Source organism: Haliotis cracherodii, unplaced genomic scaffold (genome assembly GCF_022045235.1).
Source record: "Haliotis cracherodii isolate W230 unplaced genomic scaffold, xgHalCrac1.p SCAF_23, whole genome shotgun sequence".
Taxonomy (NCBI): Eukaryota; Metazoa; Mollusca; class Gastropoda; order Lepetellida; family Haliotidae; genus Haliotis; species Haliotis cracherodii.
The window spans coordinates 11,993,873-12,018,219 of record NW_027266279.1 but is presented as its reverse complement, the minus strand read 5'-3'; the positions used below and the strand labels follow the sequence as shown (position 1 = coordinate 12,018,219).

The 24,347-nt window shown below is 40.9% G+C and overlaps 1 protein-coding gene across 2 annotated transcripts; it reads right to left on the bottom strand.

Moving 5' to 3' along the window:
- Positions 1-83: 83 nt before the first annotated feature.
- LOC139471638 (mitotic spindle assembly checkpoint protein MAD2B-like) lies at positions 84-15,493 on the bottom strand. Of its 2 annotated transcripts, XM_071254040.1 has the most exons (8): positions 15,388-15,493; positions 13,305-13,423; positions 12,600-12,772; positions 7,882-7,976; positions 6,742-6,854; positions 4,511-4,603; positions 1,798-1,860; positions 84-211 (listed from the first exon to the last, which is right to left on the bottom strand). In XM_071254040.1, exons 1-7 carry the CDS (start codon positions 15,410-15,412, stop codon positions 1,819-1,821), a joined length of 660 nt encoding a protein of 219 aa, XP_071110141.1. In that variant the 5' UTR covers positions 15,413-15,493; the 3' UTR covers positions 84-211; positions 1,798-1,818. The 2 variants fall into 2 exon arrangements, with proteins under 2 accessions (XP_071110141.1, XP_071110140.1); XM_071254039.1 differs by lacking the exon at positions 84-211 and having other exon boundaries at positions 1,639-1,860.
- Positions 15,494-24,347: the final 8,854 nt, after the last annotated feature.

The following is a 24,347-nucleotide window of genomic DNA, read 5'->3' as shown; positions in this document are numbered from 1 at the left end:
GGTGCTTTCCACAGGTTTATTTTGCTTACATGCACATAACAATAACTCATTTTGTGAACTTGATAGATATTTATTAAGGCACATATACACATGTTCAACAATGTATAATGAAATATGTATCGAAATATACATAAATATTTATGCAAAACATAGTATGTCATGAGTTTCAAACGTATGTTTCCATGGAATGTTTAAGGGGCGTGGCAGGGTTCTGTAATGAAATACAACAAATGGTCAAATCTTTGTAAAGTTCTGTAATGCAAAGAAACTGTCACATGATTACCGTATTCGCCATATTAGAGGTAGCCATCAAGCAGCCATGTCATTAGCTGCTTGGTTGGAGGGTTTGTGTAACAAAAAGTACAAAGTTTACTCGAATAAATTGTTTTCTTTGCAAGATATGTGGGGGAAACCGCATTGTCAGTTGTTCATATTGGGAAAGGGAGATCACTCTAAATTTAAACGGAAACTATCTCCGTTGTTTTCGTATTTGCGAGAAATGGCGTCGGTCACGCTGTACGTTGTTGTTGGTCCAGCTATTAAATGCCCAGCTTATCCCTAAGGTAAAACGTATTCTTAATTAAATGTTTGAATGCATTTATATTTATCTTTCCATCCGTACATCTTCTTAGATTGGTTTAGTGCTGATAACAATTTTCTAAAATATATGATGATATTTAGTTTCGAACTTTCGATTAGGCAAACGGAGTTAGCTCCCTTCTCAAACCACAGATAATGCGGTTTCACGGCTATCAAATGATTGTTCAGCTGATGTGTGGAGAAGGGAATTCCATCATGACATGTTAGGCCTTGTGTTACTTGAGGTCGTCTGGCCTTTGTGTGGGCTCGGCTCATAAATGTATCACATTTGTGAGTGAGTGAGTGAATACAGTTTTACGCCGCTTTTAGCAATATTCCAGCAATATCATGATGGGGGATACCAGAAATGGGCTTCACACATTGTACCTATGTTGGGAATCGAACCCGTGTCTTAGGCGTGACCAGCGAATGCTTTAACAACTAGGCTACCCGACCGCCCTGTTTCACATTTGTAGGTTGTATTATCTATAATCAGATTGAAGTTTTCAGGGGGTGATGTTTGCTGATTTCTGTGTAGATTTCGGACCACAACATTAAACATACACATCCATTTATACCAGCATCTTCTCAAGAGCCTCTGTGGCTTTGGGTCTTAAAACATACAAACAAGTTTTCAGTTATATCAATGTGACACAGGGTGTAGATTGGCAGGGGATAACAATGCACGACTCATTTGTTTTGGTTGTGTAGTGATGTTGGGATGTGTTCGAGTGTAATGTTTTTTGAAGCTGGAAACTTTGTTCTAGGGCGTTTCCACACCAACATCGAAAGAAGGAGAAATGCATAATGTGAGATAGGATAAGTTTAAAAATTCACTCCTTAAAATTTGATCATGCAGGAAACTGCAATATCAGCAGATTTCAAAACCTTCCCTTGTCTGTTCCCTAAATTGTTTATGTACTGATATCCACAACATGTTTTCAAAACAGCGTTGAAAGATAAATTTCGTGGTTTATGCTGACGGCCTGAACTGTTTATATACGACAGATATATTTTTCCAGAATTTAAATTGCCCATAATTAAATTTGATCATGCAATATCAGCAGATTTCAAAACCTTCCCTTGTCTGTTCCCTATGTTGTTTCTGTACTGTATTCACAACATGTGTTAAGGCCTGAGAGAAGAAAGCCCCATGCACACTTGTACACAACAGTGATAAAAAGGATCCCGCTCCAAACATAACACCAACACACATACAGACAGACAACAGCCTGGGCATCAAGATGTCTTCTTAGCACTTTCCTCAACAAACAATTGCATCTGAAAAAAACAAGAATTTAATAAGAGGTGAGTGAGTGAATGAGTGAGTGAGTGGGTGGGTGGGTGGGTGGGTGAGTGAGTGAGTGAGTGAGTGAGTGAGAGTGAGTGAGTGAGTGAGTGGGTGGGTGGGTGGGTGGGTCAGCGAGCGAGTATGGTTTTACGCTGCTTTTAGCAATATTCCAGCAATATCACGGCAAGGGACACCAGAAATGGGCTTCTCACATTGTACCCATGTCGGGAATCGAACCTGGGTCTTCGGCGTGACGAGCAAACGCTTTAACCACTTGCCTACCCAACCACCCCCCATATGAAAAGAACCATGGAGTTATTTATTTTCTGTATAAATATACCAAGAATTTAATAAGAGCTGATGAATAATCCACAAAATCAGAATGCAAAACAAGTGTTACCCAAATATCACTAAGTTGCAATGTTAAGGTAACTTAAAGAACATATATTTGACATGATATACACACACATATTCTTCCTGGTATGTCAGCAGGTGAACCAGAACAGTGAGACAGACAGTGGGTGGCTTAAACGTTTAGCCTCAGGTAAGTATAAAAACATTGGATATGTTTTACCTTATCTGACTCAACACAGTGCTTTATTGGACTGACATAGAAGGGGCAGATTTACCCCAATCTCATTAAAATCAGATCTAAGTTCTCGCTACCAATAAACAAAGATCTGGGGACATCCCATTACGGGTCACGTCAGACCGACCTTGCGCGAACTTTAACCGACTAATGGAATGACCAATCAGAAGGCAGCTTTTTCGTGCTTTACGGCACTAATTTCAAATCGGCGACTACGCTTCAAAACATATTTTGACAAATTCTCGATTACAAATTTGAAACCTGAACAAAAAAAATTCTCGAATGGCTAATAGATGATCTAGATTGTAAGGATTCAGTCATTAAACCCGTACCTATCGTTCGGAATACCCCATATTAAAGATTGGTCGGATGAAAGGTCGCTCTGACGCGACCCCAAATGGGATGTCTTCAGATCTTTGTTTAGCGGTAGCGAGAACTAAGGTCTGATTTTAGTGAGATTTGGTTTACCCTGATAAACAGCATTCACGCTGAGGAAGCACTGCGACTTCTGGCAGGGATCTCTCCAGACGGCAGTGAGATAGAGGCTCTGAGGCAGGTCAAGCACTCTCAGAAGAAGGTATGGTCGTACCTTGTCAGCAGGTGACCAAAGTAACGCCCCTTTTAACATTATTCCAGTTATATCACGGCGTGTCAGCTTAATGTGGGAGGAAAGCCTGAAATGATGCAGGTCTCAGACGTTTACCACTTCGGTGAAACCCACAAGCACGGGTATGGTGCTGACAAACCTAGAAACATAATTGGGGCGAACCAAGATTCAAACCCACAATCATAGGTTTCTGGCATGCCCAAGAGAAGCAACTCTGCACAGCGAATCGCAGCGCCTTAGACGACTTGGCCAACCGTGCCCCCAGGTGACCAAAGGACCAAAGGTGACATTTTCCTCCTGTCAGGGCATGGTCACTGGCGTTGGTCAGCTGCCGGACTAAGACAAGCGATCCAAACCTGTGTGTCCCCTCGACATCCAATGCATTGCTGAGATAATGACTGGCACAAATAGTTGTAGATGGTAGTCCGGATGGAGATGTTGTTTAAAGCCATGGTCTGTAAATAATCGAGTCAGTGATTGATCTGATCCTGTTAGTCGCCTTTTACGGCAAGCATGGGTTGCTGAAGACCTGTTCTACCCCGAATGTTCATGGGCTTGAGACGGGGCATAGGTTGCCCAGTCGTCTAAGGCATGGTGATTTGCTGTGCAGAGTTGCGTCCTTGGGGCATGCCAGAAACCTATGATTGTGGGTTCGAATCCTGGTTTGCCGCGATTATGTTTCTAGGTTTGTCGGGCTTTCCTCCCACATTAACCGGACATGCCGCAATATGACTGGAATACTGTTAAAAGCGGTGTTAAACCCAACTCACTCACTCATGGGCCAGAGATGTTGGCGACAGTTCAGCACGATGGTACACATGAGGGACAGCTGATCAGAGCCAGATTGTGTCTCAGGTCACCTCTGCATGGACACCTGCAGAGGGCGAGTTCCAGGTCATCATCTGGGCTGACTATCATGGAACTGGCCATTAGGTTGACCCGGTTTTAGGGACAAAATCCCAGGAGACATTAAGGGCATGAAGCTCACTAACTTGGGTCGCCATGGCCACGAGAAGTCTTGATGGTAGGGAAGCTGAAGCACTGTAGCGTCAGGTAAGGTAAAACATAAAAATTGTGATCATGTCATAATGTTTTGTTTGTTTGTTTGTTGTTTAACGCCACACTCAGCAATATTCCAGCTATATGACGGGGGTCTGTAAAATAATTGAGTCTGGACCAGACAATCCAGTGATTGACATCATGAGCATCGATCCACGCAATTGGGATCGATGACATGTATCAACCAAGTCAGTGAGCCTGACCACCCGATCCCATTAGTCGCCTTTTATGACAAGCATAGTCGCCTTTTACGGCAAGTATGGGTTGCTGAAGACCTATTCTACCCCGGAATCTTCACGGGTCTCGTGTCATAATGGGATATTCGACTGTTAGCTGTCCCTGAGACGTAGGACTGTATTTTCTTTGACATGATCAGTAATTGTACCTTAAAGAAGTCGGATTTCATGGACTTGAGAGGAACAAGCTTTGAGTCTTCCATTTTCTGCTGTTTCTCGTCTGCTTCAACCCAGGGGAAGTTCTGGAAGCACAGATTGGAACTTGCTTTATCATTTAATGTACAGATAAGATAGATGTGGGCCAAACACCAATGAGTAATCTGTATTAGCAGTGAGGGGCGGTCGGGTAGCCTAGTGGTTAAAGCGTTCGCTTGTCACGCCGAAGACCCGAGTTCAATTCCCGACATGGGTACAATGTGAAGTCCATTTCTGGTGTCCCCCACCGTGATATTGCTGGAAAATTGCTAAAAGCGGCTTAAAACCACACTCACTCACTCACACTATAAGCAGTGAATGAGGAGAGTAATCGAAACCAGTGACTGCTAATAGAGATTACTGTTGGGTGTTAGCCTCGCACCTTATCTTATCCTGAAGATTAATGGCTGACTCTACATCGTCGCCCTCCTTCAGTAGTCTTGAAAGCTGTTCTATTACTATGTGGTTCAAATTGAACCATCGAGCAAGAGGAACCATGTCATATGATCTCGACCCGAGAATCTGCTATTTATGGAACCAGCAACCATCCCAACGCAGGAATAGAAGCCAGTCAACTAGCTGACTATTAACAACAACAGTTCCAATAAAAATTCTGAACATGACCCAGATATGTTTGTTTTTAATTGTCTGATTATCAACCTTTGGCCCAACACCTCTCAAAGTACCTGGACCCTGACGCTCGGTGCATTTATCAAAATTCTGTCGAAAAGGACAGCCACAGCTTCGAAATTGTGATAATCGCTAATCCCTTATCAGCTTTTTTAGTTATTCTAAATACCACAGATTCATGACGTTAATTTCTATCATAAAATAAACCATGGATTTCGCTAACGAAATTGCACAGCAGAGTGCCAGGCCACTGCAGCTTTGTTAATGCACATATTAAGGAGTTTTAACATTTTATGATAAAAAGGTTACCATACTGTGTGTTTTGGAATGGTAAATGGGCTGTATTTTGAATAAATACCACATATTTATTCCTAGACTAACATATAGTCAACAAAATCTCTTATTATACAACACAATTCTCTCACCGATGCTGATATCATGATGTGGAGCTTGCTGTGGTATAATCTGAATTATTACTGAGTTAATCCATCTACTGGAACATTTACCCACTTGAGTTTGGGGATGGTAAATGTCCTGAATCTGGAATAAACACTACATACCATCCCCAAACATACTCACAAGATAACCTCCACATAATGTAAACAGAAGTCTGCAAATTTACACCTATCACAGTATGCCCTAAAAAGTGTCGCATACATTGCACCTGGCAAACCAGTGGTTGATGGAGTGAAAAAACATCGTCTAAGTTGGGATGGCTTTCAACTTTTTCCGTTAAAAAGCCACAAGTGGGAGGAAAACCTGAAGTGAGTGAGTGAGTTTCGTTTTACGCCGCTTTCAGCAATATTCCAGCAACATCACGGCGGGGGACACCAGAAATGGGCTTCACACATTGTACCCATGTCGGAAATCGAACCCTCATCCTCAGCGTGACAAGCAAACGTTTTAACCTCTAGGCTACCCAACCGCCCCAAACCTGAAGAGAAGCAAGAGTAGACATTTACCACTTTGGTGACACCCACAAGCATGGGTAGGTACTGAGAGACCAAGGATGATAATTAGGGTGAAAATGGGATTCCTACCCACGACAAGTTAACCCAGGTACAGCAAAGGCACACCAGTCTGTACTGCGTCCTGGTGAGATGAGGTGAGGTGAAATGGGGTTTAACATCGCGTCCAATATTATTGCACTTATATGGCGACGTGCAAGTACGTGTGTGTGTTTGTGTGGCTGCTTATACTAGTCAGGACTGATGCCGATTTATAGTGCTAGCTCACTGAGATACCATGCCGCAGTTTAACATGAATACCCCACTCAGACACAGTATACTGACTCCAAGCCGACCAGTCCTTGTTTTAGCCCCTTAATGCAGAGTGCCAGACAGGGTAACAACAAGTACCATATTTTATCGTCTTTTGGTATGGCGCAGTCTGGGATCGAACCCCGGACTTTCCGCTCTCCGGGCAGAGGCTCTACCACTAGACCACGGAGGCGGACCTACTGTATCCTGGAACTGATAGAGTAAGATGTGTTTTATCCAACCACCAAGACAATGCAGCCATATTTAAAATAACACAAATCAAATTTGTCACTCACTGGTCTGGAGTGTAGAATCTCCTCGAATCTCCCGGGTACTTTGATGACTTGTTTCTCATCCAACTTCTGTGCTGCAGACTCTCGTGTGTGGATGTGCACTGTCCAGGTGCAGTCTGGGAACAAAGGAGGACTATGTAGTTCAGTGTGTGAGAGAATGAGTGAGTGAGTAAGTGATGGAACACCACAATATTCCAGCTTCATTCAGAACAACAAAGCGACATGTGTCACGATGGTATGCATGTGAATTGCGATGGATGACTTCCACAATAGTGTCAATAAGCTGATAAGGTTTTACATATGTATCAGTTTACAAGAGTAATGTACAATAGTCAAATTTCCAAAATTTTGATGTGAAATACAGCCAGTCTCATCACTTCTATGTGATAATGGCTCATATCCCCCCTCGTCCTCATCACGCCATCACTATTATATGATAACTGCACATACCCATCAAACTGTCACTACTATGTGATAACTTCACGTATCCCACATCACTATTATGTGATAACTGCACATATCATACATCCCCCATCACTGCTATGTGATAACTGCATGTATCACCCATCACTGCTATGTGATAACTGCCTGTATCCCCCATCACTGCTATGTCATGACTGCATGTATCCTACATCCCTCATCACTACTATGTGATAACTGCATGTATCCTACATCCCCCATCACTGCTATGTGATAACTGCATGTATCCCCCATCACTGCTATGTCATAACTGCATGTATCCTACATCCCTCATCACTACTATGTGATAACTGCATGTATCCTACATCCCTCATCACTACTATGTGATAACTGCATGTATCCTACATCCCCCATCACTGCTATGTCATAACTGCAAGTATCCTACATCCCTCATCACTACTATGTGATAACTGCACATATCCTACATCCCCCATCACTGCTATGTGATAACTGCATGTATCCCCCATCACTGCAATGTGATAACTGCACATATCCTACATCACTACTATAGATTAACTGCATGTATCCTACATCCCTCATCACTGCTATGTGATAACTGCATGTATCCTACATCCCCCATCACTGCTATGTGATAACTGCATGTATCCTACATCTCCCATCACTACTATGTGATTACTGCATATCCCGCGTATCCCCCCACACCTTCAGGCAGCGGCTGCAGCACCGAGTCACAGATGTTCAGCTTCAGCAGGAACGCCCTCAGAGACTGTTCCAACTGGAACAGATATTCATCAGTCCTGGAACAAAAATCATCATTTTGAGATGCAACTATAGTTTTAACAATATCTCTGATAAGTTGGTTGGTTTGTTGTTTAACGCCCCACTCAGCAATATTCCAGCTTTATCATGGCAGTCTGTAAATATTCGAGTCTAGACCACACAATCCAGTGATTAATATCATTAGCATCGATCAACACAATTGGAAGGATGGCATGCATCAACCAATCCACCGAGCCTGACCACCCGATCCTTTTGGTCGCCTCTTACAATAAGCATAGTCACCTTTCACAGCAAGCATTGGTTGCTGAAGACCTATTCTACCCCGGATCTTCACGTGTCCTCTGATAAATAACATTCAACACAGACACCACACATCCCAGTCAAGATCTATTTTTGCAGTATATGTACAATAAACGACATCTGAAAATAATGTACAATGAAATTATACATTTTACCAATACCCTGTCCACATTGTAATTATTTATTCAGACAACAGATAGCTACATAGGAAGTTCTATTGCAAAACCATCGGAATTCTGTTCTTATTCTGAATTCTTTCATTCTGAAAAGTCTCCAGTAACCCTATATTTGTTTTCGAAATGTCGTAAAAACTCTGAATCGAACCTCCATGTTGGATAGTGTTACAAATTCACGAGATGCCTCATCGATCACATCACATATATTTCACACTCGGCTACAATACATACATCCCTGAATTAATCATAACATTAACAATGAATTGACAAATTGTTTGTTTTGTGATCGACATTATGAGCATGACGAGCTTCGATCTACGCAGTTGTGATATGATGACATGCATCAACCAAGTCAGCGAGCCTGACCACCCATTAGTCACCTTTTACGACAAGTAGAGTCGCCTTTTACTGCAAATTTAAAAACACTGGATTGTCTAGTCTTAATAATTTACAGACTGCCTTCATATAGCTAGAATATTACTAACTGCAGCATTAAACAACAGAGAAAGAAAGTAAGAAAGAATCATTCCAGGATAGACAAACTAGTTACTGATATTAGGAACAACACCCCTTCAATGTCAGGATATGTCAGGATACAATAACACAATCACCCAGTTACAGAGACTGACCAGCTGATCCATTTAGTTGCTTACAACATAGTACAACAAGCACAGGATGCTGGTACCTATTTCCACCTGGGATCTCACTAAATAAAACAGCGTACCGTATTTCCTCTATTGAAGCCCGGGCCCCTATTCATTTCGGACAAGCCTTTAACCTGGCGTCTATTGGAGGCCCGGCTTCTATTAATACCCCCATTTCACGATTGTCCCGAATCGTCACGAAATGGAAATATTTTGTGTTATCCATAAGATATCGACCCGGCGTCTATTAGAGGCCCGGCTTCTATTTTTTGCACTGAACAATTGACCTGGCTTCTATTAGAGGCCGGCGTCTATTAGAGTCCCGGCATCTAATAGAGGAAATACAGTATTTGGGATGAAGGGGAACCGCCCTAACTGGAGTGTTTCACATCACTGCAGGAGGGCAGTTGTTTCCAGGTGGACAGACTCACTTTGAAAGTCACCTATATCAGTACAATGGGAACTTACTTTGACCTGGTACTTTGTGTGTCAGCTATATCAGTACAATGGGAAATTACTTTGACCTGGTACTGTGTGTGTCAGCTATATCAGTACAAGTGGAACTTACTTTGACCTGGCACAGTGTGTGTCAGCTATATCAGTACAAGTGGAACTTACTTTGACCTGGTACAGTGTGTGTCAGCTATATCAGTACAAGTGGAAATTACTTTGACCTGGTACTGTGTGTCAGCTATAGCAGTACAAGTGGAACTTACTTTGACCTGGTACTGTGTGTCAGCTATAGCAGTACAAGTGGAACTTACTTTGACCTGGTACTGTGTTTTAGCTATAGCAGTACAAGTGGAACTTACTTTGACCTGGCACTGTGTGTCAGCTATAGCAGTACAATGGGAAATTACTTTGACCTGGTACTGTGTGTGTCAGCTATACCAATACAATGGGAACTTACTTTGACCTGGTACTGTGTGTTAGCTATAGCAGTACAATGGGAAATTACTTTCACCTGGTACTGTGTATGTCAGCTATATCAATACAATGGGAAATTACTTTGACCTTGTACAGTGTGTGTCAGCTATATCAGTACAAGTGGAACTTACTTTGACCTGGTACAGTGTGTGTCAGCTATATCAGTACAAGTGGAACTTACTTTGACCTGGTACAGTGTGTGTCAGCTATATCAGTACAAGTGGAACTTACTTTGACCTGGTACAGTGTGTGTCAGCTATATCAGTACAAGTGGAACTTACTTTGACCTGGTACAGTGTGTGTCAGCTATATCAGTACAAGTGGAACTTACTTTGACCTGGTACAGTGTGTGTCAGCTATATCAGTACAAGTGGAACTTACTTTGACCTGGTACTGTGTGTGTTAGCTATAGCAGTACAATGGGAAATTACTTTGACCTGGTACTGTGTGTCAGCTATATCAGTACAAGTGGAACCTACTTTGACCTGGTACTGTGTGTGTCAGCTATATCAGTACAAGTGGAACTTACTTTGACCTGGTACTGTGTGTGTTAGCTATATCAGTACAAGTGGAACTTACTTTGACCTGGTACTGTGTGTGTCAGCTATATCAGTACAAGTGGAACTTACTTTGACCTGGTACTGTGTGTCAGCTATATCAGTACATGTGGAACCTACTTTGACCTGGTACTGTGTGTCAGCTATATCAGTACAAGTGGAACCTACTTTGACCTGGTACTGTGTGTGTCAGCTATATCAGTACAAGTGGAACTTACTTTGACCTGGTACAGTGTGTGTCAGCTATATCAGTACAAGTGGAACTTACTTTGACCTGGTACTGTGTGTCAGCTATATCAGTACAAGTGGAACTTACTTTGACCTGGTACTTTGTGTGTCAGCTATAGCAGTACAAGTGGAACCTACTTTGACCTGGTACTGTGTGTGTCAGCTATATCAATACAATGGGAACTTACTTTGACCTGGTACAGTGTGTGTCAGCTATATCAGTACAAGTGGAACTTACTTTGACCTGGTACTGTGTGTCAGCTATATCAGTACAAGTGGAACTTACTTTGACCTGGTACTGTGTGTCAGCTATAGCAGTACAAGTGGAACTTACTTTGACCTGGTACTGTGTTTTAGCTATAGCAGTACAAGTGGAACTTACTTTGACCTGGCACTGTGTGTCAGCTATAGCAGTACAATGGGAAATTACTTTGACCTGGTACTGTGTGTGTCAGCTATATCAATACAATGGGAAATTACTTTGACCTGGTACAGTGTGTGTCAGCTATACCAATACAATGGGAACTTACTTTGACCTGGTACTGTGTGTGTCAGCTATATCAGTACAAGTGGAACTTACTTTGACCTGGTACAGTGTGTGTCAGCTATATCAGTACAAGTGGAACTTACTTTGACCTGGTACAGTGTGTGTCAGCTATATCAGTACAAGTGGAACTTACTTTGACCTGGTACTGTGTGTGTTAGCTATAGCAGTACAATGGGAAATTACTTTGACCTGGTACTGTGTGTCAGCTATATCAGTACAAGTGGAACCTACTTTGACCTGGTACTGTGTGTGTCAGCTATATCAGTACAAGTGGAACCTACTTTGACCTGGTACTGTGTGTGTTAGCTATATCAGTACAAGTGGAACTTACTTTGACCTGGTACTGTGTGTCAGCTATATCAGTACAAGTGGAACTTACTTTGACCTGGTACTGTGTGTCAGCTATATCAGTACAAGTGGAACCTACTTTGACCTGGTACTGTGTGTCAGCTATATCAGTACAAGTGGAACTTACTTTGACCTGGTACAGTGTGTGTCAGCTATATCAGTACAAGTGGAACTTACTTTGACCTGGTACTGTGTGTCAGCTATATCAGTACAAGTGGAACTTACTTTGACCTGGTACTGTGTGTCAGCTATAGCAGTACAAGTGGAACCTACTTTGACCTGGTACTGTGTGTGTCAGCTATATCAATACAATGGGAACTTACTTTGACCTGGTACAGTGTGTGTCAGCTATATCAGTACAAGTGGAACTTACTTTGACCTGGTACTGTGTGTCAGCTATATCAGTACAAGTGGAACTTACTTTGACCTGGTACTGTGTGTCAGCTATAGCAGTACAAGTGGAACTTACTTTGACCTGGTACTGTGTGTGTCAGCTATATCAATACAATGGGAACTTACTTTGACCTGGTACTGTGTGTCAGCTATATCAGTACAAGTGGAACCTACTTTGACCTGGTACAGTGTGTGTCAGCTATATCAGTACAATGGGAACTTACTTTGACCTGGTACAGTGTGTGTCAGCAGTATCAGTAGAAGTGGAACTTACTTTGACCTGGTACTGTGTGTCAGCTATAGCAGCACAAGTGGAACCTACTTTGACCTGGTACTGTGTGTGTCAGCTATATCAATACAATGGGAACTTACTTTGACCTGGTACAGTGTGTGTCGGCTATATCAATACAATGGGAACTTACTTTGACCTGGTGCTGTGTGTTAGCTATAGCAGTACAAGTGGAACTTACTTTGACCTGGTACTGTGTGTGTCAGCTATATCAGTACAAGTGGAACTTACTTTGACCTGGTGCTGTGTGTGTCAGCTATCTCAAACACAAATCTTTCCAGTGGGGAGTTATCTGCCCTTAGAACAACAATGGCCACCGTCTCGACCTCCCCCTGCTCCAGCAGCCAGCGGACCCCGTCGACAACGTGGATCACATACTCCTTCACTTCAGGGTGCAGACACATCTGTCAATAATCAGACACATCAGCAGTTAATCAGACACATCAGCAGTTAATCAGACACATCAGCAGTTAATCAGACACATCTGAATAATGATCAGCAAATTGTTTAATTAGTTGCCTTACAAATCTACCTCATCCAAATTAGCTGAAGTCAAAATACAAAAGCAGGCAAAACTTGTCTTGTCTTTCTCAAAAAGCACATTTTCATTTATTTCATTTTGCCTTTAACATGTTTAATGTACATAAAATATTCATATTTCAGAGAGAACTTAGTCATGTCCATAAAGCTTGTTTTTAAGGTATAACTTCAATCACTCTTTTACCTTGGGACCCAAAGATATTGAAGAACATGTGAACCTTAGATTTGCATTCAAGGACCAGTCATTTATTATAGGCTGAGGTGGGTCACAGGGAATCAGGGGAAGAGTCATCTAAAACTATGAACATGATGAAAGTTTCACATCACAGTTTTGAAGGAGCATAGAAATTCCCATTGTAAGAGTGAGGAAATATTTTGAAAAGTAGACAGATGTACTTGAACTGGGACATTGTACTTCTTCCTCTTCACAAACACCCCTGCTGGGTAGAGGCCTCGGTTGTACAGGATGCAGTGCACCGCCACTTCCAGAAACTCACTCAGGACATCAGACGACACTGAGACAAATAAAATAGCAACTTATCTTGAACATGTGGAATCTGTCAAAAATGTACACAGAAAACCTTATTTATGCATAGCACGTTTTGATTAGAACACTCAGGCCTGGGCCCACTTGCACAAAGCAAGCTTAGTGCTACGACTATTGTAAGCCTTCGTTTTTGCATGGGAGTTACGATCATCTTAGCACTAAGATCGCTTTGTGCAAGTGGGCCCTTGTGTCTAAACTTTAGTAGGACCATGGCGTGTTCACTGACAACAGTACACTGGATTTTATGAGGGGACTTTCGCTGATTCCGGGATCGTGTTTAAATAAATGTGACATGTAAGTAATCAGAAACATTCTGAGATTCTGTGTACTGTTATTTGTTGCTATATTTTTCATTGAAACCAAGAGAAATAGTCAGAAATTCCGATAACTAACATCGTCATTGTGTATGATTTTGCGTCAGTAATGGCGTCACGCAGAACAGAAACTTTGACAATTTCTGTTGAATCTATGAAATCATTGCAATGTATCTTTCCTTAATTCCTTATTTCTTCCCATGTATATTCTGAAAACGTTGAGCCAATGTATGCAACGAATAGACAAATGGATAGCTCAAAATAGGAGAAAATGCTACACTGTGTAAAATCTCAATTTTGCTTTGTTTACATTTCAAACAAGTGCAGTTTTCCGACCTCAGCGTTCATTTTCACACCTAATTTATTTTGTTTGATTTCATCTGGATAGTTTGTATTGGTGACAAAGACAAATATATGAGGAATGTATTATAGCTGAGTTTGACATATACGTGAAGTTACAGGCGTATCATAACCAGCAAACGTGAAACGTGATTTTGTAAACACTATCCAATATGGCGAAGAGTTCACTTCAGTGTTCATGTTTGCGTATTTTCCAAAACATCCTAAACAATTCTAGAGTTATTATTTGATAAAAGACAGATACCTGTGATCACTAATATGCTATTTTTGAAATTCATTTCTCTGAGTACATATCCCAAATACAGATTTTAAAACATACTGTAAATCATGCTGTGAGTGGTTTATTTGGTTTCAGAGGTCATTTTCAGTATTTTGCTTTGCCTAAAATGGAAGTGGACGATATCACTAAACAGGGAATTTCCCACAGAATCCAAAACTGTGAAGTGTTTTGTGTGTGTGAAGTATGTTGAATTTTATTTGACTGCAAAGTGAGGATTGAATAGGAGGAACATATGTCCCTCTGGCATCCAGCGGGTTGAAGGGAAACAACACTACAACACTACAACTCTCAATCATCCAGTTTAGTTATCCCACATGAAAGTTAGCATCACAAACCCAACAAGCTGGGCTTTGTACCAACAATGGAGGGAGGGACTCGTTGACAGGAGGGGGAATCTTCTTGAATCCTCTCATTTGATTGGATGATGCCTGACAGATTAGCTGACTATTATGCAAAATAACCTGATAACGTTCACCCTAGACTAACATCTAGTCTCTGAAATGAACACATCTTACAAAAATAACAGTTGTTCAGTTATCTTAATAAAAATATAATAAAAAGGAGCCCAGTGACTCTCTTCCTTATACTGCAGTGATCTAGACTTGCCAAACATTATAGACTTGCATGGGCTGTATTTGATATATATTTGTATCAGGGTCTGTAAGACAGACTACGTTCACCCCTGCCTCTGAAGGTGTCACAGATATTTAGCAATTTGGCATTTTTCGTGTCTGGGGTAATTTTTTAATCTAAGATTGTGTTATAAATCCAGGTCTGATGTGGTGAATATATTACATGTTATGTAATATGCACGTGGCAGCACAGCAAGAGAGGAATTGTAAGTAAAGCATAACCGAAATGAGTCAGGTGCGCGAATTCTGTATACTCTTCAGAGTTCATTATCGGATACTAATGTTCCGGACGACAATGATTCATACTGCAAATATAAACAATCCAAACTTGCATGCATCATATTACCTTGTAGACAACTAACGTTCTCCATACTTCAGCTGTCTTTCAAAAGCAAACAGTTCAGCTATTATTCGTCATTTTTGCCAATCTGCACACTGAAGAAATCGTAAACAAAAACGCCAGGGGAGGCCACTCTATTTGACTTTTCTCAAATGGTCTTTTTATTGTAGAAGAATCTTCATTTTAGTTCGAATGTCTCGCAGGATTATTTTGCCAATTGATAAAAACCAATAAATCAAAGTAAAGTCAAAATATTTTTTTTACAATAGTACCAGTTTGTGTTCCATTTTTGATATGTCACTAATTGAAGACTTCTATCTGATCATAATATACAATGATAACAGAGAGATCATGCCCGGATGGCTCTTTTTTCTTAAGGTGTGTATGTGGGTCTTAAATCCAAATTTAAAGTTCTCTTTTCGATGACAAACACAAGTTAACCTATTAAGGAAGGTATAGCCCATCAAAATAAGGCATAAATATTAAACGTTAAATTGTCTCAATTCAATATTCACTTGAACCATGCAACACGAGTCAGATTAGAGATACAGTTATATATTTTTCAAGGGAACGGGGCCATCCGTACCCACGGAGATCCGTACCTAATCAACTGGATGACTTGTGCCAAAAAACACGGCTGTTTGTTTTGTGTTTCATTTCACAACACATGAGTAGCCCAATCACAGACTGTGAAAACTTCTTGTAACACCAGCCGACTTCCAAGAATTTTGTAGTTTAAAAAAATTTAGGCCAAAACGGCCAATTGAGATATTTAATCCAAATGTTACAAGCATATGAAAGTGAGTGAGTTTAGTTGTTTTTTTGTCACATTGGCAATATTTCAGCCCTTTCGTGACTAGAACAAGTTATATATTAATGATACATATCATCAGACTATAAACCATGTCAACAAAGGACAGTAAGAAAACTAAATTATCATAGATGTAGATTTAAAACTAGCATGTTACTATAAAAATTGGACTATTACTATAAAAATACTATTTCGTCGTCATTCGATTGAGTTAAATGGTTGACTGCCTACTGTGGCTAGCCAAGTGGGTCGATATGAAGTCATCGCTTACATTTTGCTTTCAGACGCGTGTTGGTAGGTTTGTTGTTGCCATATGAGTTGCATCCCTGCACTGGTGAGCCTTGATGCTCTAATTGTTTTTGGACAACACACCTGCGTGAGTGGATTTCAATGAACTTAAACAAGGAATGGATTGATAATATTCAGCTGAAATTTCGTATGAATGATCCCAGCTGTAACGTATCTAAATTTTGCTCACAGAATTCCGATCTGATTTAAAACATGACCACAACAGAAGCCACACTTAGAAACTCATGAATGGCTATGAATCGTCCATCTAATTTTTTCAAAATGTATCGACATTTGGTATGGATGTAGTTGTTTGTTTGTTTGTTGTTGTGGGTGGGTGGGGGGTGGGGGGTAGGGGGGTAGGGGGGTGGGGGAGTGTCTCACCATATTTGCTTCCATTAATTGTATTGTTTATTTGTAGTCTTACTACAGGGTAATATTCGTTGGGCAGTTAATCGAAGACCTCGGGCTCCTGCAAATGATAATGTCCCGAAAAATAGCTTTACCCTTAAAATAACCACTGGTGGGGCTACGATCGAGCCCAGGAATTTCAGCCTTGTTCGGCAAGGGTTGAAACTGGACTTTTGAAGTAACACTCTTGCCTCGGGAAGATGACCACTGTCACGTGTTTGAATGACCCTACCCTGATTCTCTGCAGCTCCTCTTGTCGTAAATGGGCTGGAACTTACTTCCACAAAATGGCTATCTTAACTCTCCTTTCTTTGTTCAGTGGTATCACTACCAAGAACGCAATGACCACAGGCTGCACTTCGCTTTTTAGACTGGTTCCTGTTTTTATATGTGTTGCATCACCTTGATGATCTCTGGTGACGGATTCTGGGAAGAAGAAACTATTCTTAGCAGACAGCCATATTGGTATCCCTTTTCACTCATAAATTGGTCCTGGACAAGACAACAGATTCACATTTCATGCTAAAGCCATTTCACCTTTTAATGTGTACATATTTTTTTCATCATATCCATGTTTTGATGCAGCTTTTTCGTAGCCCAAGTGACTTGACTTTCTGATATCTGCAGGCTTACAAATGACCTTGACCTTGGCGGCTATATAAGATCCCTTGTCCCGTGAACACTTGACCCTCCAGGTCATTGAGTTGGCATACATAATTTTATGCCGTTTTTGTATTCCACAATATCCTTTAGAATGGTCTCCAAACATCGTACCAATGTGATGACACATGGTCCTGTGCCAAGCGCACAATCCACAAATCAGCCGAAGTTAAGCACTGCCGGTGGCGGAGAGTGGGTGGATGGACTTCTATCAGTTTCTTGGGCTTCAGTCCTGCCCCTGATATACAGGTTACATGTGGTGTCTCCTTTGGTACAATGGTACAAGGTACAATGATGCACAATTAGCCATGGGTGTGTTTCATAGTGCAAGTGTCATGACTCCCAAACTTCAACATAGACCTATGATAGGCACAGAGCTATGATCACTTTGTGACAGGAGGCCAGACACCGAACAACCTGGGTGCCATAGTACAAAGCAAAATTAGCACAAAGGTGATTGTATCACCCATACCGTAACCAAGACAAATGGCAGTCCTAGCGCGAAAGATGTTGTGTACAATGCATCCAGATCCTCTAAACTCAGCTCTTCTTCCCCAGCTTACCTACCTACCGTAAACGCATAGTGGGTGCATGAGTTTGGGTTTTACGCTGCATATTCCCACAATATCATGGCGGTGACACCATACAAGGGTTCAACACACAGTACCCAAAGGGGAAATGAAACCTCAGCCTTAGTCGTGACAAGTGAACACCTTAACCACAAGGCTCCTTCACAGTCATCCAAGGGGCAGTCGGGTAGCCTAGTGGTTAAAGCATTCGCTCATCACGCCGAAGACCCAGGTTCGAATCCCGAAATGGGTAGAATGTGTGAAGCCCAATTCTGGTGTCCACCGCCGTGATATTGCTGGAATATTGCTCAGTCACTCACTCACAGTCATCCCACAAGTATAGACAGGATATTAAATGTCTCATAACAAACACAGAAGCTGCAGAATATTACTTGGTGTTTATTCAAGGAATAGTAATCTCTGCCATACAAATTATCTGTGCAGGAAATGTTCACTTCACAAGTAGAAATGTGAAAATGTAGACCAGGCATACATATACTGCTCAAAACAATACAGGGATCACAGGCGCCAAGAATAGTAAGACACTTTGACACTCACGATAACTAGAAAGAACCATATCAGAGATAGAGACAATGTCTACAGAAACCTTTCACCAAATTTTGAAGAATCTTTTTTTTCCACGTGGCATCTTTTTTATCAAACATGAAAAATATTCTCATCACTTAATCATCAAATATCTGTGTAAATTCAGGTTTGATATGAACAAGAAATTCATTAAACTGATAATATTGACATGACAAATATTACAGTGTAAAATAAACATTTAGATTTAGACACTCATACGCATTATCACCAATTATTATTGTTATTATTATTTTAACTCAGCCATCCCTGGTCCACCAGTCTCCTCTCTGACATCAGTTAATATGCATAGTGTGTTGTATTACTATCACAATAAGATAGCTAAACTCTTCAGGCCTCGCCCATACTATCTTCAAAACTACCTAATACATATTCTGAAATGGTGAACTGTACATCATATTCAGTGCGATTCTGAGAATAACTTCCTTTGTATTTAACTAAAATCAAACAATCTGCACCAAGAACATGACTAGTATCTAAGTTAAAAAAATATTTGAAAGACCTAGACACATTTGTATTGGCTCATGTAGCTAGCATTTTGCCAAACCACAATTGACCCTTAAAGGATGTTGATGTTATGGCAAGAAGAGCAACACAGATATACCTTTCAAAAACAAAAAAACCCGTGAAAATTAAACTTAAAATGTCTGACCTTAAATTGTTCTTCTCAAGATATAACATATTTAAAAGTGTTACTTTGTTTTTAAACTCCTGCAGAAGACCAGACAAGTACAAGAGAGAAAGAGAGAGAGAGAGAGAGAGAGAGAGAAAGAGTGTGTCCTCGCACACACTCAAGACACACACACACACACACACACACACACACACACTCAACACACATATGCAACTATACAACCTTGAAACATAAGTCATCTTTACAAAGCCATAACATTTGTGACAACTAACTTAAAATGAATTGGGAACTTGTTCATTCTGTTTCGGGATTTTGAACTGCCATTTCCTGTGGGCGTGGCACCAAATATCAACCTTTGACCCTGTCAAGATAAAGCCCTGCGCTGTACTGTTTTAACCCTTGTACCTGCTTTACTATCTTGTATTTGGATTCCCTATTCAATCCTAGCTCTTGGACCCCTTTTACTATCTTAGCCCTCGGTCCCATTAACTAATTTAACCCTTGGACCCCCTTTCCCATCTTAGCCTTTGGACTCCCTTCACAAATGGAGCCTTTGGACCCCCTTCACAATCTTAGCCCTTGGACCCCCTTTCCTATCTTAGCCCTTGGACCCCCTTCACAATCTGAGCCATTGGATGCCTTTTCCTACCAAAGTTATATGACACTTAAAATGATCTAAGCCTGCATGGAACCCCTTTACTATCCTTTGACCCAGGTGTTGGACCCCTTATTATCTCAGTCGTTGTACCCTAAAACCTGCTTAGCCCTTAAATTACTGTTTACACTTTGGGCACAAGTTTCATTATAAGGATCACAAATGTAATATTTATACACAAACTGAAGGTGTAAAACAACACAGTGCCAATGTGGCACAATTGTGAAGAGTGTGCCTAGTGAAGTGTCTATATGTCTTTATTTATCTCAGAAGATGTCAACGCGTGACAAACTGCATGGATGTGGCATTCAGAGTGAGTGAGTGAGTCCGGTTTTTCGCCACTTTTAGCAATGTTCCAGCAACCAGAACTGGGCTTCACACATTGTACCCATGTGGGCAATCAAACCCCCTTCTTTGATGTGACAAGCGAACACTTTAACCACTAGGCTACCCCAATGCCCCGTGGTGTTCAGATAAATCACCTCACAGAAATGAAAAAATGGGGATGTTTTAGCAGTTTCACACCAGAATACATCTAAATCATACAAACTCATAACCAAACATTTCATGATGAAACAAGAATAGCAGCAGCAGTAATTTCAGCATAAAACAGCAATTTCGTTCACATGCATTATGGGGCATTCTCCATGTAACGCTCTGCACATCCTTCTCAGTAATTAACCACTTATTAACTATGACATCTCACATTGGACACGAAATATGAGGATGGTGGATATGCCGGCATATTTTGATTTAACACCTCATGATATGTCAATAGCCTCTACTGAACCTATTTCACATTCTCAGAACAGAGTGGCGTTGTACAAAGCGATCCTAGTGCTAAGGTGATCGTAACTCCCATACCTTAACATAGACTTACGACAATCGTAGCGCTAAGGTTGTTTAGTACAACGGCACCTTGGTAATCGAAGACGGTAAATAATGCAACCATAATTTATACCCAAGCAAGAATGTTTTCATCAATAAAAGTGTCATCCGCGAAGTTAGAATTTCATTTTGAAATATATATAAAAAAAAAAGTATTCAAGACATTGAGATGTTTTAAGTAGGAGTCTGATAACTAAAATATTTTTTTAACCTAAATCTTAAAATAATACCCTTAAAAATAATGAATATAGGTTTGGTTGTGCTACATCATCAGTGAACATTGCTGAGTGCGGCGTTTAACAACAAACCAACCAACATTGTGACAAGTTATGCAGAGGACTTAGACAACTGGACAATACATGTACTTCAGTCATGGCAAGGACACAAGGTACTAGTGAGTGAATGAGTGTGTTGGGTTTAATGCCGCTTTGAACAGTATTCCACTTGTATCACAGCATGTCAGCTTAATGTGGAAAGAAAGCCCGAAGTGATGCAGGTCTCAGACGTTTACCACTTGGTGAAACCCATGAGCACGGGTGTGGTGCTGACAAACCTAGTAATATAAGCGGTGTGAACCAGGATTCAAACCACCGATCCTCGGTCTCTGTCATGCCCAAGGGATGCAACTCACAGCAAATAGCATCACCTCAGACGACTGGGCCACCCATGGCCCCCATTTTGGGGCAAACCCAGCATCATCTTCACGACCAGTGAGAGAGCACTTCCCACTTTGCTGACACAAAACATCCATTAAATCCCTGTGGGTTAAAAAACGAGTTACTTCCTCTGTATCTGGTCTGTGTCTAAAATCCTTGACAGTAGCAGTTATTCCTGGGTTTAGACTCACACTTGGCCAGCCAACCCATGTTCTGTCTTCCAGAAATGTCAGAAATGAAGTATCTTATTAAAACAGATCTGCACAATGAGAAACAGTTTTTGAACATTTCATGACCAAAGCTCAACATACAACAAACAGTATAGCAACTCAAATAAGTTCTTTTAAACAAACTGTTAATGCAGAAAAAAGTTATTTATACAGCCAACTTTCTTTGCCCAGTGATACATAGGACAACTAGTGAGATACATGTCGGAAACTAAAGTATATACATCTACAACGCTACAAAAATAGATACAATATGATAAAACATCAACCAAAGCAAGATATGTCGATAAAGTCACAACTCAGAAAATGTTGACAATGTAATGAAATGTCGGCTTAAGAGCATATTGATGACCAATCGCATTAAAATCAAATCTTAGTTCTCGGTGCTGCTAAACTAAGACTTGATTTTAATGAGATTGATGATTGGTGTCATGTATGGCTATACTACAATGAGCTTAAAATAAGTTAGTGAAAACGATAAAACTGAACAGTTCTCCATTTTAGTCCTTTTTTGCTGCAATGCTGTGGGTTTGAATTTGCCAAACAGATTCAGCATATTGAGAGAGTGAGTTTGGGTTTAAGTAGCTTTAAACAGTTTTTCTGTAATATCACAGTTTGTCAGCTAAATGTGTGAGGAAGGCCCAAAGTGATGGAACAGTTTAGTCTTTTTTCAATTTAAAAAGGACTTGAGTAATTGTGACGATGTTGATCAATATTGTCACAATTTAGTCACAGAAGCATCACCCATTTGAAGCCTAGGAGCACAGGATGGTGATGATGCTGATCAATATGTCACAATTTAGTCACAGAAGCATCTCCAGTTTGAAACCCAGGAGTACAGAATGGTGACGATGTTGATCAATATTGTCACATCTAGTCACAGAAGCATCACCAATTTGAAGCCTAGGAGCACAGGATGGTGACCATACTGATCAATATGTCACAATCTAGTCACAGAAACATCACCAATTTGAAGCCTAGGAGCACAGGATGGTGACCATGCTGATCAATATGTCACAATCTAGTCACAGAAGCATCACCAATTTGAAGCCTAGGAGCACAGGATGGTGACCATCCTGATCAATATGTCACAATTTAGTCACAGAAGCATCACCAATTTGAAGCCTAGGGGCACAGGATGGTGACGATGCTGATCAATATGTCACAATCTAGTCACAGAAGCATCACCAATTTGAAGCCTAGGAGCACAGGATGGTGACCATGCTGATCAATATGTCACAATCTAGTCACAGAAGCATCACCCATTTGAAGCCTAGGGGCACAGGATGGTGACGATGCTGATCAATATGTCACAATCTAGTCACAGAAGCATCACCAATTTGAAGCCTAGGAGCACAGGATGGTGACCATGCTGATCAATATGTCACAATCTAGTCACAGAAGCATCACCCATTTGAAGCCTAGGGGCACAGGATGGTGACGATGCTGATCAATATGTCACAATCTAGTCACAGAAGCATCACCCATTTGAAGCCACGGAACACAGGGATGGTGATGATGCTGATCAATATGTCACAATCTAGTCACAGAAGCATCACCCATTTGAAGCCTAGGAGCACAGGAATGGAGGCAATATTTGGGCAGGGTAGTGGAATCTCTGATATCACCTTCATCATCTGGCTGACATACTGCCAATGTAATCTAAAATTTAACTCACTAAGAATCCAGTAACAGAAGCACCTCTCTCCAGCAAGTGGTTCAGTGCCAGACAGATCTCGGTGCCACAGACCATGGTATGGTCCTCTGGCACACGGGCAAACCAATGAGTATGGGTGGTGCCGACAGACCAGAATCAGGCGACTCTGGGATTCAAACCCATGATTAGAGGATCGTGGAAGCAATGGGAAGCAATATCGCAATGGGAGGGTGGAACACAAGAAATCTCGTCTACAGAAATGGACTGTTCTCAAAATATCTTAGTATCAGATTGTCTAAGTCTATGCTAGCATAGATTTGTGGAGCCCTGGCGGTATAAATATTAGAATGATGTCATGAAATAATTTAATATTTGTATGTGTTTGTTAGTCAAAATTGTTTAATATTCAGGAATGAGTACAAATATTTCATTCTTGGTCTGTTTCAATGCATTTTAATCCAAAACATTCTGTGAATATCTTTTCACCCTGGTAATGGAATGGCTCAATGAGGTACACGTATTGGTGTTCATACCTCATTTAAGTTAGTGTTTGTTTTTTTCCTGTCGAAAATATAAACTGACTGTACACATGATAATATCTATAGCACTATACTGAACATAGGAATCAATGTAACATGCAAATACCAATATCATTAAAATCAGACCTCAGTTCTCGCTACCGCTTAACAAAGATCTGAGGACATCCCATTACGGGTCACGTCAGAACGACCTTTCATCCGACCAATCAGAGCATCACTTACCAGATTATGAAAGTGACTGTCGGAATGTGATTTCTGATCATGTAGCCTCGAAAAATTTAACTGTATCCATACAATCGAGACCATCTATTAGCCAGAATGTTCTTTTGTTCAGGTTTCAAATTTGTAATCAAGAATTTGTCAAAATG

Coding starts and splice junctions, on each gene's coding strand:
- LOC139471638 (XM_071254040.1), bottom strand. CDS start 15,412: ATGGAGAACGTTAGTTGTCTACAAG. Junction 7,977..12,599: donor ACACACAGCACCAGGTCAAA/GTAAGTTCCACT, acceptor TTTTTGTTCCAG/GACTGATGAATATCTGTTCC. Junction 6,855..7,881: donor GCTGCAGCCGCTGCCTGAAG/GTGTGGGGGGAT, acceptor CTTTGTTCCCAG/ACTGCACCTGGACAGTGCAC.